The sequence below is a fragment of the Pan troglodytes genome, chromosome 9 (genome assembly GCF_028858775.2).
Source record: "Pan troglodytes isolate AG18354 chromosome 9, NHGRI_mPanTro3-v2.0_pri, whole genome shotgun sequence".
In the NCBI taxonomy this organism is placed as follows: Eukaryota; Metazoa; Chordata; class Mammalia; order Primates; family Hominidae; genus Pan; species Pan troglodytes.
In genome coordinates, this window is record NC_072407.2 from 13,279,222 (window position 1) to 13,297,751 (window position 18,530).

General features: G+C 46.1%; 1 protein-coding gene across 12 annotated transcripts in view; it reads right to left on the reverse strand.

The window, feature by feature from the left end:
- Positions 1–4,269: 4,269 nt before the first annotated feature.
- Positions 4,270–18,530, reverse strand: part of DENND5A (DENN domain containing 5A) — a 129,600-nt gene continuing 115,339 nt past the window's right edge. For 3 of the 12 annotated variants that reach the window (XM_016920351.3, XM_016920352.4, XM_016920354.4), the window contains 12 exons: positions 17,800–17,884; positions 16,122–16,206; positions 15,523–15,651; positions 12,467–12,588; positions 11,107–11,252; positions 10,433–10,551; positions 9,538–9,719; positions 8,844–8,926; positions 8,163–8,286; positions 7,382–7,550; positions 5,638–5,697; positions 4,270–5,303 (listed from right to left, as the gene is read on the reverse strand). In XM_016920351.3, the coding sequence (XP_016775840.2) occupies positions 5,120–5,303; positions 5,638–5,697; positions 7,382–7,550; positions 8,163–8,286; positions 8,844–8,926; positions 9,538–9,719; positions 10,433–10,551; positions 11,107–11,252; positions 12,467–12,588; positions 15,523–15,651; positions 16,122–16,206; positions 17,800–17,884 (1,488 nt within the window). In that variant the 3' untranslated portion in view covers positions 4,270–5,119. Of the gene's footprint in view, positions 5,304–5,637; positions 5,698–7,381; positions 7,551–8,162; positions 8,287–8,843; positions 8,927–9,537; positions 9,720–10,432; positions 10,552–11,106; positions 11,253–12,466; positions 12,589–15,522; positions 15,652–16,121; positions 16,207–17,799; positions 17,885–18,530 lie in introns of those variants that run through there. The other 9 variants (XM_054662070.2, XM_009459922.5, XM_508914.8 and 6 more) reach the window with 6 other exon arrangements.

The following is an 18,530-nucleotide window of genomic DNA, read 5'->3' on the forward strand; positions in this document are numbered from 1 at the left end:
GAAACCCTGTCTCTACTAAAAATACAAAAAATTAGCCGGGAGTAGTGGCACGCACCTGTAGTCCCAGCTACTCAGGCTGAGGTGGGAGGATTGCTTGAGCCTGGGAAGTTGAGGCTGCAGTGAGCCAAGATTGTGCCACTGCACTACAGCCTGGGTGACAGAGTGAGACCCTGTCTCAAAGAAAAGGGTGGGGCAGGGGGTGGGCCAGGCTTGAGGGGGAAGGATGGGAATAACATACCAAAAAAAGTTTAACTGTTTTCCATGATCATAATTGGTAGTAGAAGCATTAGTATTGTTATTCTGAGATGGCTGTGTTTATAATGTGGGATAAAGCAAATGGTTAATTAGGGGATCTTCTTATTCTACCAATTTCTCTGCCCTTCAAACCTAGGGTTCTCATTATGGAAAAAAGAGATACAGATGTAATATATAAGAAGTTAAGCCAGGCATGGTGGCTCATGCCTGTAATCCCAACACTTTGGGAAGCCAGGCAGGAGGACTGCTTGAGCCCAGGAGTTCAAGACCAGCCTGGGCAATGTAGTGAGACCCAGTCTCTACAAAAAATTTAAAAATTAGTTGGTTGTGGTGGTGCACACCTGTAGTCCCAGCTACTCAGGAGGCTGAGGCAGGATCACTTGAGCCTGGGAGGTCAAGGCTGTGTGAGCCATGATCGTGCCACTGTGCTTCAGCCTGGCCAACAGAGTGAGACCCTGTCTCCAAAAAAAAAAAAAAAAAAAAAAGTAAAAGTATGTTATAGTTTGGTTTGATCCCTCCAAATCTCATAGTGAAATGTTGTTGGAAGTGGGGCCTAATAGGAGGTGTTTGGGTCATGGGCGGACACGCGGGGACACCCCTCAAGAGTGTCCTGGTGTCATACTCATGGTAATGAATGAATTCTTGCTCTATGAGTTACTGTGAGAGCTGGAAGGAGCCTAGCATCTCCTTCCACTCTTTTTTTTTTTTTTTTTTTTTGAGACAGAGTTTTGCCCTTTTCGCCCAGACTGGAGTACAATGGCACAATCTCGGCTCACTGAAGCCTCCGCCTCCTGGGTTCAAGTGATTCTCCTGCCTCAGCCTCCCGAGTAGCTGGAATTACAGGCGCCCACCACCACACCCAGCTAATTTTTGTATTTTTAGTAGAGACGGGGTTTCGCCACGCTGGCCAGGCTGGTCTTGAAGTCCTGACCTCAAGTGATCCATCCACCTCGTCCTCCCAAAGTGCTGAGAATACAGGTGTGAGCCACTGAGCCCAGCCTCCTTCGTCTCTCTCACCCCTCTCTTGCTATGTGATTCTGCACACCCTTCCTCTTCCACCATGTGTGGAAACAGCTTGAGGCCCTCACTAGATGCAGGTACCGGCATCATGCTTCCTGTAAAGCCTGCAGAACGATGAGCCAACTAAGCCTCTTTTATGAATTACCCAGCCTCAGGTATTCCTTTGTAGCCGCATTAAATGGACAAAGGCACCCTATAATCCTGAATTGGAATCAGAAAGAACACTGTAAAATCATGGGGCACCATAGATGCATGTGTGTATACACACTCATGTATACATACATATTTATATATGCATTTAACATATATAATTCCAAGACCTTCACTATCTTTAAAAATACATATTTACTATATATGTTTCTAGATGTCTATATTAAATGTATAAAAATGTTATATTTAAATATAATCAAAGCTCTGTCTACTGAATAGGCCTAGAACCAATGATCTACCAGTAACAATGAGAATTTCCAGTGTCCAATTATGGTCTTGCAATACCATTTCCCACTTAAGGAAACCAGTGCTTTTTGGAGAAATGACTGATTCCAAGTCTAGGACAGAAAATGATTAAAGTGAGCCTAGAACATCTTGCAATACCAGAAAACAAAGCAGATATCAAAGACAACTAGAGTTGTGTCAAAACAACTCAGGAACCAACTTAAAGAGGCTCCCAAAGGCCAAAAGCAGGACAATAAAGATAATAATTGCAATGAGATGAAGCCTATCAAATACATTTAAACTCATGAGTTCATAATATTGTTTAAAAAATAGTCACCTTCTGAGGATAACAAAGAACCAGTTCATATCTTAAAAGCTGGGTAAATAAAAGGAAAGAATTAAGCACTTATCTGCCTTTCCCACACAAACCCTACTGGGAAATCAAACAGTAGATGAGAGACAATGTCTCCTTATAAAATTATTCCATCTAATAAATGAAGAGAAAATGATAGATTAGAATATCCCCATGCTGCAATCCCCAGTGAATTACTTGCTGGATGTAGGCATTGAGCATCAGTGGCTGCTAACATAACAAAAGTGAAAAACAGATGTTACGTGCTTCTTGCTAAATGAGCACACCACTACCTAGAGTCTTATCAAAGGGATCAACCTGAGGCAAATTGTCTAGATCTAGCTGCTGATCTGCAGGAAATGCTGAGGATAAAGGAGTATATTGAACTGCACCACGGGCATGAAATTAGCAAAAACCCAGGCTATGAAAATCTACAGATCAAATGGCTTAAAATCTTCAACAATTTGTAAGAAAAGGAAAGGGATGGAGGGGACCCTTTAGATTAAAAGAGACTTAAAAGATATATCAAGTTTTTTTTAAAAGGACAGTAAGACTATAGCATGTAGGGATGCACATTTGGGTGACAAAACAATAAAGAAACTCAACGAAATTATTACTTATAAAAGTTAAGATGGAAGAAGGGAGGTGCTGGGACTGTGATGGGGAAGGGGGAACATGGAGGACCCTGGGGGGCTGGCAAAGTTCTATTCTTGACCTGAGTGGTGATTATAAGGGTGCTTGCTTTATAGTAATTCACTGAGTTCCTTTGCTTGCTTGTTTATTTACCAGTCCCTGAAATCACAGCCTGGGAAGCCCTGAAGTAGAGCAGGTGCAGAAGCTGAGGCAGGCAGGGCTGCTTGCTGAGTGAACCAAACACACCTGATTTACCCAGGGCCACTGGAGAGGCCTGGCTGGGCCCTAAACAGAAGAATGCAGTTGACTCAAGTGTCCTTGAAATCTTGAGCTACTAAACAGGTCTGTTCTCTTATATCACACATCATTCCAAAACAGATTTGCAGAAGATTACAAAACAAAACACAGTAGAAAGTGAGTAGGATCAGCTGTTAGAAAGAGCAAGGAAATAGTTGGTCCCAGCACCTGCCTTAAGGTAAGCTCAGGTCTAGGCCCACAATATAAACACATACAGCTGAGTTCCATGCTGCCCTTCTTGCCCAGCCAAGAATCCCACTTCCTGCTCCAGAGGTACTGCCTACCTTCCTTCCCCTTTCCTCGGCCATCTCGAAAGAACTAAAGCTCTGTCCGTGGGCTCCAGGCAGACGGCTGCAGTGTGGCCTCTCACCCCCTCTGCAGGCAGGAAGCTGCGCTGCAGCTCTCTGGGCCCTTTCCTCATCTCTTCAGAAGCATTTACCACCTGCCAGGCCCAGGGGATGGAGACAGGCAAGAGATCCCCCTCTTCCCTCTGGGAGCTCACGGTGCAAGGGCTGAGCCTGACACGAAAGCAGGCAATGACAATCCAGAGAGGAGATGCCAGCATCTAAGAAAATGAAGGAGCACAAGGATGGAATGATTAACTGCCTAGGGAGATTGGGGACACTTCACAGCAGGTGACTGCTAAAGTAAACCCTGTACAACAAACACAAAGTGGGTGAAGGGGAGGCATTCCAGGCAAAGGGAAAATGCATGCAAACCAGGGAAGCATAAAAGAGGGCACTGATTGGTCTGAGGTGCCTGACTTGATCACATTACACTTCTTCTGGAGCTTCCTGCCAAAGCAGCCTGAAGAATAAAAATGAAGGAAGCTGGACCTCTCATAAAGGTCTCCCACCTGCCATCCCCAGGAAAGCAAACCTTTCTTTCAAGAGCTTCCCCCGACCCCCAGCTTCCCACACCTGGTCTCTCTTACCCTCTCAAGAAAGGGCCCATCCTGTCTCAGTCAAGTGACAACCTCTGCACCCCTGGCCGGGTCTTTTCCCTCCTGTGTCTCAGTCTCCTCCTCTGTGGAGTGGGGAAAGAACCCTGTCTGCATCCATGTGAATCAGCCACATAACAGCTAGGAAGGCTCCTAGCACTGCGGGCAGAAGGACCCAGGAGACCCCAGGCCCTCAGGGGCATCCTGGGCAGGCCACAACCCCGAGCCTGCTGGTAAAGAGAGGTGATGCCACAAGACCATCCTCACAGATGGACCCAACTGCACCCGCAGCCACTCACTGCTCACAAACCTCCATAAAAATCAGTGATCCATGCAGTTTTTGTTTCAGGTGTTTTATTAAGTGGGCCATACTGTATGTAGCTGGTTTCTAAGTTGCAAAACATAAATTTAATAATAATAACATAGCCAGTTAGATTGTGACAAGCTTTTCCTTTCCTTAAAAAAAGAAAATACTTAAAAACACACAATGGCGGGTTAAATAAATAAAACATTTTAAAAAAGAAAAAAGAAAAGAAAAACCTGTTAAAACATGCTTATGTTTACTTCTGTGAAACTGTGCCAACAGGAAATGTGGTATTTGGCACGATGACACATCCCGGCATGTCTCCTTCCCAAATAATACTGACAAAAAAGAAAATACGTGGGACTGACTCATCAGTGCTTGCTTAGAGGCACTACTAAAAATCCCTTTGATTGGAGCATGGGGCTTCCCGCGCAGCACACCTGTGTGTGGCCTATGAAAGCCAAATATCCATAATAATGTTAATATAGAAAAACATTAGTTTAAAAATGATGTGGAAGGGCCTCATTAATGCGACGGGGCAAGGAAACATAACTGTCCCGCACGCAGTGCCACAGGCTCAGTCCAGGGAGGCCTCAGGCTTCCAGCATGTGGCCACGGCGAGGGAGGGCACCAGCTTCAAAATAAGCGGCACCAGCCTCGCTCCCTCTCCCTATCACTCTTTCACATGAAAGTGTGTAAAAAGCAAATCAGCAAATAAACTCTAAAATAGATTATTTATTCCAAAAATCCTCTAGTTTTCTTTTTACAGTGAGTGTACATTTTGTCTCCTACTCCTGCACAATCGCTAAAGTCCCTTTGGGAAGAAAGGTCAGAGCTGCAGGGTGAGTCTTTCTCAGTCCTGCTGCTGGCTGGTGCTGGGAGGTCAGATGTCGATGCCCTTGACAAGGGACGTCTCCAGCGTGATGTTGAACTCCTGCAATGTCTGCAGCACACGAATCAAGGAATTGACAAGTGTATGGTCTTTGATCAGTGCCACATCCTCATACATGTGTGCAGTGATGGGGCAGTCAGCCAGCAGGGCAATCCAGTGGTGTAGGAGGTGATCTCTGGCAGAGTGGGAGCAGTCCAGGCAGGTCAGAGGGGCAAAGGAAAAGGAAGAGAGAGCGTTAGTGCAAGGCCAAGGGGGAAACCATGAACTAAGTCTGAAGCTGGAGAAGCTGACAGCTCCCGACACCCCCCTTTCCCAAACAGGGACTGGCAAAGAGGTCTTTCAGCTCCAGGACACCAAACAAACCTGACCCAAATCAGCCCTGTCATGAGCCTCCAGGCCTCCTCCTCCCCTGCCTCCCTCGCCCTGCCTAGTCAGTCCCACCACTGGTGTCTCCCAGAGCTTCTCTCCTCCCACAGCTACCACCACCAGGAATAATAATAAGCACTAACCTCACATAACACTCAGCATGTGCTGGCACTGACATAAGAGATTTAATCTTCACGATAACCCTGTGATATGAGGTAGGTACTATTATTATCCCCACTTTATAGATGAAGAAAGTGGGGTAGATGGAAGTTAAGTAGCTTGTCCAAGATCACATGGCTAGTAAATGGATAACTTGAGATCTGAACCTAGTGAATGCGGTTCTGGAGTCTGTTTTTAACCACTATGCCAATTCTCCCCCTTTATGCAGCCTGAATAAACTGCCTTAAGTTTATTTGAGCTTCATGCTCTCTCACCTGACCTACAGGAATAGCCCCTAATAATCTTGTCCACTCTAATGCATACCACCCATAATATCAGATTAATATTACTTCAGTCCCCTGATGAAACAACTTTGTACTAATATGAAAAGAATCTTTCTCTGTCCCAGCTCAGGGGCCCTATCCTCCTTTCAACTGTGTTTCCTATTACTGCCCTTGCCACGTTCTGTTATTTCCTTCCATTAAAGGCTCACTTAAATACCAACTCCTCCCTGAAGTCTTCTCTGATCTTTCTCCTCTACCTTTTCAGCATATTGTATGAATGTACACTTCATTTTTGGACCCTCAAAACCTTCTTCCATGCTCTGTATTTAATTAGGACAAGTAAGCTTCTAAATGTTGGCTAGGCATGGTGGCTCACGCCTGTAATTTCAGCACTTTGGGAGGCCAAGGAAGGCAGATCACCTGAGGTCAGGAGTTCAAGACCAGCCTGACCAACATGGAGAAACCCCGTCTCTACTGACAATACAAAACTAGCCAGGCGTGATGGCGCATGCCTGTAATCCCAGCTACTCGGGAGGCTGAGGCAGGAGACTCACTTGAACCCAGGAGGCGGAGGTTGTGGTGAGCCGAGATCACACCATTGCACTCCAGCCTGGGCAACAAGAGCGAAACTCCATCTCAAAATAAATAAATAAATGGTAAGGGGCCACGTTTTATTCAGCTCTCTTCCTACCAACTTCCATAAGGCCATTTAAATGTCTAATGAAGGAATAACTAGATATACTCTGCTTCAAACTTCCCCAGTGGTGTGATTTTGATCTTTCCTTTCAAAATGGGGCCCCTCTGCCCCGAGTTACATACACGTTGTCATCCCTACCCCGACAGATCACCACACACATAAGTCACGTGTTGCTTAATGACAGGGATACAGTCTGAGAAATGTGTCATTAGACAGTTTCGTCACCATGCGAACTTTATAGGGTTCTCATACAAACCTAGATGGTAGAGCCTACTATATGTCTAGCCTGTTGCTCCTAAGCTACAAATCGGTACAGCCCTGTCACCAGCCCCCAGGCCTGCTCTTCTACACTTCTTCTGGAGCTTCCTGCCAAAGCAGCCTGAAGAATAAAAATGAAGGAATACTGTGCTGAATACCGTAGGCAACTAAAACACAATGGTAAGTATTTGGGTACCTAAACATATCTCAACCTATAAAAGGTACAGTAAAAACAGAGTATTATAATCTTATAGGACCATCATCCCATAAACAGTCCGTCACTGACAAATGTTGTTATGCAGCACATTTTATGCAGTGTGTGACCATACACGATACACAGAGGAAATTCAGGGCTTCCAGGAAACCTTCTAAGGTCTCATCTCCCTAAGGGCACCTGATGAGCCATTCCTCACCCCTGCACTGCACCAGGCCTCCAACACCACCACCAAGGCTAACCGCTGTGCACTCTGGGCCCTGGGTCTGCAGTACCTGGCTCCCAAGCACACCAGCATCTGAAACTTGCCATCCTTGCCGATGTTCCGGGGAGTATTGTTGATTGCAGTGACAAATCGGCAGAAGTTCCGGGCTCTTGTATGCCAGTTTTCCTCAGGGACTACTTCATTCTGCTCTAATGTCTCATAATAGGTTTGTGCTTTTTCTGTGAAGAGTAGAAAAGCTTGCCAGTGAAAAGGCTCTCAACACCAACCTGACGGTCCTACAGGCCACTTGCCATGGGCCTATCCAAGTCCACACAGGTAACTTAATGAGAATAGCACAAGTGTTCTGATGTCACTGGTCATGTTTCAAAATGATCCTTAGCTTCCCTATCCTTATTTTTTAAATTTATTTATGTGGCCCTTGATATAAAGATGTTCTTTTCCCTAGTCTGAAGACACAAAAAATTCTGAGGATGGTTTCTTGCATGAAAATTCTCCATATGGGTGCAACATAGGGCTTGGGGCTCCAATACGCTCAACTGGACTTTGGGATCTATAAGGGGAAAGTGTGAGGACTCAGGACTAAGTCCGTATTAAATAACAGATGTCTAGAAGAATCTTTTCTGTCCAATTCTCAAGAGGTAAGCATTTACCAAGGAGGGGGAGGAGAGCTCTTGTCATTCCCTTCAAGAAAAACCAGAGCAAACAAATGAGATCTGAGAGTCACCTAATTTGGGTTCTGCCTCTCAGAGTGGTCAGCACCCATGCTATGCTGGTGAGTCCCCTTATATCTCTACATGCTTCTCCCACCCTCATACTCCAGCTCAACTCACCCAGGAAATCCCAAATGAAGACATTTTTGAAGAGCCGGGGCGATTTAAATCCATGCTGGAAAGCCTGTTCCAAGGCCGAGACAAGGCCACACTCTCCACAGAGCAACAGCGTCAGACTGCCTCGCTACGTAAGGAAACAGGGGAGGGTGCCAGGCTTGTCTCAGCCGAGCTGCCCTCCCACCATTGCATCCCTAAACCCACAGCCCAGAGTTGGGAGGGCTGCAAAAGACAGGCTAGGACTTTGTCTGTTTCCCTAACACCTGGCACAGTGCCTGGTTCAGAGCAGCTCCCAGTGAAGAGCTGCTGAATAAATGGATGAAAGAAGAGATGATAGATCTGGGTCACACACAAGGAGATTCTCCACTGGAGGACAAAGCCAGTGTGGCCACTATTCAAGGAGACCCAGGCAAATCTAGAAGAGGACAGGAATAGGCACTGTTCACTAGGGGCCCGGGGACTCTATTGGGTCATCAGTATGGAGGGAAAACAGGGTAACCTGAGGCAAAGGCCCCCAGAGGAAGGAGTCTGCTCCATCTCCAACTAGCTGAGGCACACACTCTACAAGACTCTAGGGTGTCCACAGCACATGGGCCTGGAAGAGCATAACAAGATAATCGGAAAAACAAAATTATTCTCTCTTATTCAATGTAAGGCCCTGGATTGGAGGGCAGGAAGGCTCACCTCTTTCTCAGGCTTATGGAAGTGCTTCACAATGCCATTGACTGCCTCCCCGATGGACTCCTGGATCTGCCCAGTGTTCAGCTCTAATAAAAATCAAGCAGACATCCCTAACCAATCTCTGAGGCTAACGGTGCTTAGCTGCCTGAGCAGGAGACTGAGGACATGGGGAGGGCCCATAGGAGAGGCAGGGCAGCTGGACCCTAGGAAGCAGAGGCTCTTGCCCACCCAGCTTTGCTGATTTAGCTCTTCCGCAAATCTTGGGGGAAAAACAGAAAAGCTAACACCTTAGAGTTCTATCTCTAAGAAATTCTGGTAAAGTTTATTTTCCATTTTACCTTGGAATTGTGGGCAACCAAAAGAGAGCCAAGCCTTGGCTGTGAAGCCCAGGAATCAGGCAGGGGAGGTCCAGAAAGTAGACCCCTCTCCTTTAATGGATCATGCATGAATATATACAGCGCCCAGGTTTGGCAGCATGAGTTCTCTCCTCTCCTGCCAGCCCTCTAAGGAGAGTGCCAAATGCTCTCAGTGATTCATAAGAGAAGGGTGCCATATGCGTGAGGTGGCTTTGTTAGCAGAAGTGTTTCCTGAGGCAGCTGCACAGGGTGGGACCCAGGTTCCCATTATCAGGGCTCACAGAGATCCACCCATTCCCTAGACTGTATGGCATGAGGGCCCAACCCCTCCTCCCACTTACTGGGCTTGTTGTTGGGTGAGATGGTAACAAGCCTCCGGATGACACTGGGGGACTGCTGCAGCGGCGGGGTCCGGCATGGCCTCTCATCCACCTCAGGCTGGGATGTGAGCAGCTCCCCAACTAGGATCCGCTCCAGGCTTCCATCATCCATGCCCTTCCCTAACCACCGGCCACACGGGAACCTGAAGATCAGACAATGGACTGTCAGAGCAGCCAGCTCCTCCCTGCTGCTCACAGGAAGAGCCATCAACAAAGCCAATCCCTGGAGATAGGCTCTGAAACCAGGATAGAGACTCCTTCAATGCTCTGCTGGTTCCACCATGTATCATCAGAGAAGCACCCTGAGTGGCATAGGTGGCCTGGGATCTGGGCACAGCAATTCCACACATCTTCACCTAGAAACCCTCCTTCTGGCTGGGCCTGATGGCTCATGCCTGTAATCCCAGCACTTTGGGAGGCCGAGGCGGCCGGATCACCTGCGGTCAGGAGTTCAAGACCAGCCTGGTCAATATGGCGAAACCTGTCTCTACTAAAAACACGAAATTAGCTGGGCGTGGTGGTGCATGCCTATAATCCCAGCTACTCGGGGAGCTGAGGCAGGAGAATCGCCTCAGCCCAGGAGGCAGAGGCTGCAGTGAGCCAAGATCATGCCACTGCACTCCAGCCTAGGTGACAGAGCAAGACTCCGTCTCAAAAAAAAAAAAAAAAAAAAAAAAAAAACAGAAGAAACCCTCCTTCTACTTACTTTCAAGTGTATGAGGCAGAGCCAAACAGGAAGTTGCCTCAGGTTATCACAACCTAAAGGGTCTCCTTGGGAACTCCACATACCCAAGCATCAAAGAGCTCCCGTAGATACACCTTGCCCCTCTACCTTACAGCCTGAGGGTACACTTACCTGTAGGTATGTCCTGTGATCTCATTCCTGACCATCACATACTCCACCAGCCATTTGGCATACAGTCCAGAGTTATCATGGCCAATCTGGACAGTAGTAAGCTTCCCCAAGTTCTGGCACTATTAGAGAATAGAGAAGATGAGGTAGGTCAGGAAAATCAGAGGAAAGAACAGTGGTTCTCGGAGGCACAGATCTGACTGGCTGCCTGCAACCTGACCCCTCAGCATCTGCAGGCTTAGAGGTCATGGCTCTACATACCGCCAGAACTGCGGTACAGCACTATCTCATGGGGGCACCCAAGGCTGAGAAAGAAAACACTCTACCTAGAAGACAGGGTCAGGGAGCAAGAGATTCTGGAAGTGGGTTCTGAGGTCTCTGGGAACAGGTGGGCTGAGTAGCTCAAAGAACTCCTGGGGACTTCTCAACACACTATGCATGGAGAGATGTGCAAGTCCAGACAAGTAAGTGCCTTCCAAACATTGTTTAGACAGGGTGGGGTCCCCCTCCTCAGGGTCAGTCTTTGGCTCCAGCCTCAGATCATCTCAGGAAGGTCAGCTATGCTGAAGCATTACAATGTACATAGCAAGCCCTCTGAAAAACCCTGCAGAAAACTCCCCAAAGCAGCTGTTGCAAACTCAGATCCCCACAGAGCTGTGGCCCCAAATAACACATACCTCGAAGGTCATCTCTAGCACATTCCTGGGAATCTGCAGGATCTGTGTCTCACCCAATTCTCCTGATATACAGATCCATGGGTTGGCAGTGAACATGGAGCCCCCCAGCTTCTTGCTTGGTACGATCAGAATGTGGTACGGGATCACTGTTCAGGGGAAGCCACAAAAGTATTGAGGAGAATCAGGAATCTTTCCCATACCAGATGGGACTCTGACCTGCTCCAGGAAGGCTGGCACAACTGTGGCTCCTGCTATCTCAGCTCAAGCAGAGCCCTGGAACAACAGGGCCCCAGGACCTAGTCCCTGGCTGATGTAGAATATTAGCCAGCTACCCCACGGCCCCTCCTCAATTTCACTCCTCTCAGGCTTACCACCCAAACATCAAAGATCCAAGCCTATCTGTAGGCTCAGAACTAAATGAACCTGTTCGTTAAACAATATCCCCAACTCCTAACATTGTACTGAACTGCTTTTTAGAGCACTCTTCAATCTATCATCTCATGAACCCTAATAACAATCATAATCTTTGGAGAGGAAGTATTGCAATCCTTTTTCCAAGGCACAGAGAAAGAAAGTTTGCCTCGAGTCTTCTAGATTCCAGTCCAGGGCTACTTCTATTAAGCCCATAGCCCTAGTCTCTAAAAGGGAAGATGCAGCATCAGACAGAAACAAGAGTCCATGCTGCCGAGTAACTGGCCAAAGAACTAGCCATGTGGCAAACTCAGAGACTACCCTCCACCCAGTAGAGAATCCTGGCATCAGGGAAAGAAGAGGCTCAAAGGGAATTAGACCATATTGAACCCTCTTCCCTATTCTGTAAATAGAGAGACTGGGACTCACAGCAGGATAGACTCTGCTCACAGACACATAATGAGTTAGCCAAAGCTGAGCCCAGACTGAAATCTCCCACTGGTATCTGGAGTTCTTTCTGCTACCTCAGAAAAGAGCTCTTTTTCCCTTCAGCCTGGTTTGAAACATTCTGTGATGCCAAGTGAGCCTCTCAGGTGAAAACAAAAGGGAGATTCTTTGTGGGTATGCAGGGAGGGAGGCAAACTGCATCAGCTCAACTGACTCCACTCCACCTTCATCAGCTTAGGCTCCCAGAGCAGTGCCTAGGACAACACCGACAACACAATGGCAAAAAAGACTGAGCTCTCCAGTTCAGAACAAGAATGAGAAACTTCAGAGAAAACACAGCCTCCAAGGAGGGCAAGTGCACCTCTCTCCCCACAGAGGCAAAAGACAAATAGAAAGTACAAGGAATAATCTTCTTTCTTTAAAAAGGGGACAATGAGTGAGTCTCAGGCAGGTTCATAAAGACTGCCTTGAGAAGGCCAGCTGGGAGCACAGGGCTACTCACGGATAGTTGTGAAGACATTGGTGAAGCAAAAGTAATCGACGGCATTGAAAGACAGGAGGTGATAGAGGAACTGCTCCTTCTCGTCATCACAGCGCAGGAAGGCATAGCGCTTATATAACTTTCTGTTGGAGAGGAGGCAACACATCAGTCTCCGACCAAAAGGAAGGGAAAGAAACTAGAATTTTCAGTTCTGGAAGGAGACAGCTAAGGGAAGCATAAGATGTCAAGCTTCAAGTTCCTTAGGTTCACCCTATAAAGGAACAAAGCTAGCTACTCTAACTAAGGGACAGAGGGACAACGGTTTAAGCTACAGCAGGAACAACAAAAATCAAATACTGCCTGTGTCCAAGGTATGTTGATGTTACTATAATATCAAGTGTGAGAAGTCATGAAATCTCCTTTTCTAAACTGAGGGCTGGAATGAAATTCCATCAAGGATGACACAGGTCTTCTCAGGCTTCTAGCTAGGCTGTCAGCTAGTGTATGGTGTGTGAGTGGCAGTGGATGAAGGTCTGTGGTCACCATTCATCACCAGGCCTAGTTTCGAACCCTGAGTAGATCTGAGAGCCACAAGTCAGAACAGTGCCCTGAATGGGGGTGTAAGCCCAGGACAGATTCAGAGGCGATAAAGGGCAGGCTTCTGCTCCCGCCTCTGATCCAGGTCACAGGCAAGGAAGAGCCATGCAGATCATATCCTTCCCCTTTTTTCAAACTTTCTCCCTTCATTTTCACTGCCTGTTCATCAGAGGTCAACTCCTTTGCCTGACATTCCAGGCCCTCTGCAGCTTCAAAGCAATGATATCTTCCCCCAAATAGAGGAGACACCCAGAGCCAAATGTACAGGCCTTCAACACAAAGAACAAAAGAAGACAACTGTCCTGGTTGCCCAAGCTGCAATCACCATGGCCAGAGAGGTACAGAATTCAGAACTGTGAGGTTCTACCTAGCCAGGTTTACAAGGCACTTTCAACAGATAATTTATCAACCCAGGCCTGTTATGTCCAGGTGCTGGAGAGGAAAGCGCCTATCCTCAAATGCAGTCTAAGTGAATAAATCAGGTAAAGGCTATGGTATAGGATTGCTCACAATGAATAATCAAACAAAAGGCTGTTTCTGGGAATTTAAAGAGCCATATGCTTCAGTGGTCCTGGAAGGCCTTCTAGAACAAGAGGGACCTGAAGGGCAGCAGAAATTTAGACAACTGTTGTACAGACAGGTTTGGAAACCAGTTTGGCTGGAGTTGAGGGTTCAGGGAAGTGATCAGTTAGCAATGAGACTAAGAAGTTAGGCTATTGTACCAAAGGTGTCAAATGAAAAAAAAAAAAAAAAAGGCTATTCAAATGAAGGAAGGTCCTAAAATTTTAAACTAAGGAGTTTGCAATCTGCCCAGTAAGTAAGGGGTTTCTGCAATTTGCCCTAGAAAAAGAGACAGCCATGACCAACTTCAGGAAATTTAAATTTAGTGCAGGTGAGAAGTGAAAGGGAAATGAGGATTAAACTAAGTCTGTGCAGTAAAAATGGTAAGGAGACAGGTGGCACAGAGGTGAAGAACCTGAAATCTGTATGTGGGAGATAAAGCAAAGCAAGGAGTCAAAACTGACTCCAAATTTTCAGTGTAGGTACGGAGAAGAAGTGGGGGTCAGCTTTTCAGAGAGCACAGTGGTGACATTCACAAAAAATCTGAGAGTAAAGTAGTTATGGTGAAGACTCTGTGAAGCTTGCTTTTGTTCTCTCTGAGCTAAAGGTAGAATATCAGAATGGAAATGAATGCAGGAGTGGAGTTTAAAAGACATGTCAGGGCTAGAACTTCAGATGTGGGCATCTCCTGCTTAGAGGTGAGAGAAGTCATGAGAATTGGGTGAGATCACCAAGTAAGAGAGCAAGCGAGAAAGCAACAAAGAAACTGTGTGCATGCAAAGAATTGAAGATGGTGAAAGCCAACACTGTGCAAAGAGTAAGCGGAGAAAGAGAACAAGATGGTATAAGGTCATGGCAGCCACATAAAGTGAGTTTCAAGGTAAAGGGGGCACTACATGGTATTAGTCACTGCAGACAAGTTAAGGAGAAATAGTTTAGGCTCCCTATATGGGAGTTAACTCATTTCTTCCTTTGGAATTTAGAATTCAATTGGTCCCATGAATACACAGCCCCCATGAATATACAACCCTGCCTCCACCTTATCCCATCTCCAAGCTACAAACAGTCTTGGGGGCTAGCTGGAAATCCCAGAGACTGAGGGACATTCTATCAAGATATACTCTTCATAGACTGTCCACCTCCTGTCTGTGCAGCTAAGCATACCTTTTATGTGGGCTGGCTGAATCCCTAGTGGATGCTAAGCAACATGCTCAGCCTTGGGAAAGGGACAGGTTTATGCCTTCAATGAAAGCAAACTTCAGTAAGTAGCAAGCAAATAGACAATGATAATACAACACATCATGGTGAAAAGGGGATGAACAAATATTCTAACAAATGTTATGCATGCCTGGAAGAGGGATGAACCACGTTTCTGGGGAGTCCAGGAAAACTCTGGGAAAGAAAACTGAGCCCTGAAGAAGTTTACCAGGTAGAGTGCGGACAGGGACTAGGGTCATGCAGAAGTACAGACAAGAAAAGGCTACAGACATCCCGAGAGGGGTGAGGGGTATGATGTGTTGAACAAGAGAGAGAAGAGGACATCTCAGAAGTTTCCTTTTAATTCTCCAATCCTTTGCTCCCCAGAACAGGAAAGAGACAAAGGAAATGCCTTATGTCCAAGAGGTATACATGTCACCTGAATACAGGAAGGAGAGGAAGACCTCATCCTTCCCACTACCTCTCCAAGAAAGCTAGTTTTGGGCATGCAGGTTGAGAAGACAGGGAGAACCAATATAGCGGAAGTATTCTTCCACTGATAAAAAGGGAGAAGAGGAAATACTGCAAAACCTTCATAAGCAAAGAGGTTAGCTGAATGCAGCAGCAATGTCACACTGAATACTCCCCCTTCCCACACAAGTTTCCAATCTCTTCCCTCCATTCCTGGGAGCCTGCTTCTACTCCTGGCGGAGCAGCCTTACTTGGTGAGCTCATGGTCTGAGAGGAGCTGCTTCAGGTGTCTGGAAAGTAACTTTTTTTCCATGGACAGTCGCACCCATGCTCTGGCCTTTCCCACATCAGTCTTGATTTCCCCGATGTTCTGGATGTGCCTGGAGGAAGAATGTAAAAAGGAAGTGGAGGGTGGGATGGGAGATGAACTCACTGCCAATAACTTACCTGTAAAGCCAAAGGAGACCTGCTGAGACAGCCTTATCTCACCCTGGGAGAGCCTATCTCTACATTCTCCAAATACTGGGCTTCCATGTAGCTTTACCAGATAGGCTCACCATATTTTGGGATGAAAAAAGACAGTACAGCCCTTAAAAAGCCAGGCTAACTCTGAGCCCTTAGGGCCTGAGATACTCTCCTACGCTCCCTCACCTTCAAAAATGCCACGAAACCCAACTGTTTGTACAGCTTTACAAATGTATTATGAAACACAAGGCTTTGTGACTAGGAGGGCTTCCACGTTAGCTGAGATGCTGTAGCAGCCACTGAGACCTTGTTACTTAAAGTGGACACCTAAGCAGCAACTGAAAACAGGATTTTAGTGGCTTATTACATGTGAGCCCATACTGACCTCATATCCTGAATCAGGGAGATCCTCAGGGGAGGCATGAGTGAGCTGGCATCAGACTTCCTACGTTCTGAATCAAGAAGTATTCCTAGAATAAACAAGTTGGTCATGTCCAAAGAGATCTGAATATCCAAATAGCTGACTGCCCTTCCCTTACCTTAAATCACAAATTGCTATGGGAAACAGATGGTTACACTGGTAACACTTTAATTGATCGTTTCATAAATATTTATGAAATTCCTACTAGAGATCGAATTTTACATTTTTATAGATATTATCTCATTTAATTCTCTAACAATTTATAAGGTAGCCAAAAAAGATATCACAATTTCCCCCACTTAACAGAGAAGGAAAATGACATTCAGAGAGGTTAGCTGCTTTGCCTATGTCACCAAGCAGCAAAGTCAGTACTGGAACACAGACCTCCTGGCTCCTAGTCTATCATGCTCTCACCATGATCCACAGAAGCAGTGCTTCCACTTGGAGCCACTACTCACATCCTGTTCTGGCTTCACAGCAGCCTACAAAAGCCCAAGAGAATATATAAAGAACAAGAATGTTCGGGTTCTGTTCCAGAATGATAGGACCTCTAGGAGAAGAGAAGATATAGTACCTTTATATCCTCATGTCTGGCCTAATGTTTAAAACTTAGTATTTTCATCATCAAGCTGTTGAGAATTTTTGGCTACAGTTTATTCCTCAGCAATGACTTCTATAGCATTCTTAATAAGAACCTGCTTTTACACATCCAGAAAGCGGGCCAAAAAAATTCCTCATAAGCCTACCTGGAGAACTCTTGTCTCTAGTTTTCAGCCAATTATCTCCCCAGGTTCAGTGCTAGTTAAGGTCAACTAGTTCAAGGGCAATGAGTTCATGCCCATCTTTTTACCTCATTTAACTCGCCTTTACCATTAAGATAAAAACATCCAAGAAAGGTAAACAAATGTCTGGCAGAGTGGAGAACAAAGGATGATGTGAAGGGGAGATGCACCCAAGAAGTAAAAGAAGCAGGAAGACTAGCCTGGAAAGGACACTGTAGGATGGTCTAAACATCAGAGCAGGAGATAAAATGACTGGCTCTTGTTTGGCCTCTTCCATGAGCTCACTTTGTGATCTTAAATAAATTCAATTCCTCTCCAGACTCGTTTCCTCCTCTTGTAAAATAAAGGGCCTGGACTAGATGACCTCTGGAGTTGCCACAAACTCTGACATTTTTATTAGGTTAGAAACAGAAAGGAAGTATAAGGGATCATTCACACCAGGACTTGACTTTGAGGAGGTCCAAGGAAGGACACTGACCAACAGCTCTCTTGACTAACGGGATAGATAATCATAATGCCCATGTCAGAGAAATAAAACAAAAGACTCTGAAAACAGCCTGCTCCAAACCCAGGACACCAGTACCACAGTAAAACCCATATTCATTCTGAGACTGGCCTCTTGCCCAAATAAATTTTGTATCTTGCCGATAAAAGGGGTATAGAAATACATAATGAAAGCAAACGCCATGGTTTTGGTATGCTCTGTGGTTCAGAGAGTCTGGTGGCTCCATATTTAAAAGAGAAAACATTCCAGAGCAAAGGCTTCTTTGACCTGGAATAGTTTGCTTCAAAGTGATCACTCCAGTGGGTGATAGAAAAGTGGAGAGAGGGCAGACTCTCCATTGCAGAGACTATCTTACCTGAGGTACTGAGGCTTCCTGATGTGAGTTTTCTCTGCCGGTTGTCCTGATAATGTAACAGGTGGGACCATAAGGCTGATTTCCCCTGGAACCAATGCAAGGGAGAAACACCTATCAGTTTAGATTTCAGGGGTCAAGGCTTTCAACATACAGATAGAAGCTTTTGCTAAAAAAATATATGTACTGTTTCTTGTTTCAATGTACATCCAGGACACAGTGTATGCAAATATATCAATTTACTAAAATCCAGAAGAAATATAAACAATGGAAGGTAACAGAAAAAGGAAAGGGTCCTCTACTGGGAATAGAAAGGAGATGGGAAAGAGAGCCTGGTAAGGGACCAGTGGATAAGAAAGCAAAAAGCAGCTGGGCACGGTGGCTCACACCTGTAATCCCAACACTTCAGGAAGCCGAGGCAGGCAGATCACTTGAGGTCAGGAGTTCGATTCCAGCCTGGCCAACATGGTGAAAAACCCCGTCTCTACTAAATATACACAAATTAGCAGGATGTGGTGGTGTGTGGCTATAATCCCAGCTACTCAGGAGGCAGGAAAATCGCTTGAACCCGGGAGGCAGAGGTTGCAGTGAGCCTAGATTGCGCCATTGCACTCCAGCCTGAGCGACAGGGTGAGACGCCATCTCAAAAAAAAAAAAAAGAAAGAAGAAAGAAAAAAGCAGGCCAGGCACAGTGTCTCACACCTGTAATCCCAACCCCAACACTGGGAGGCCAA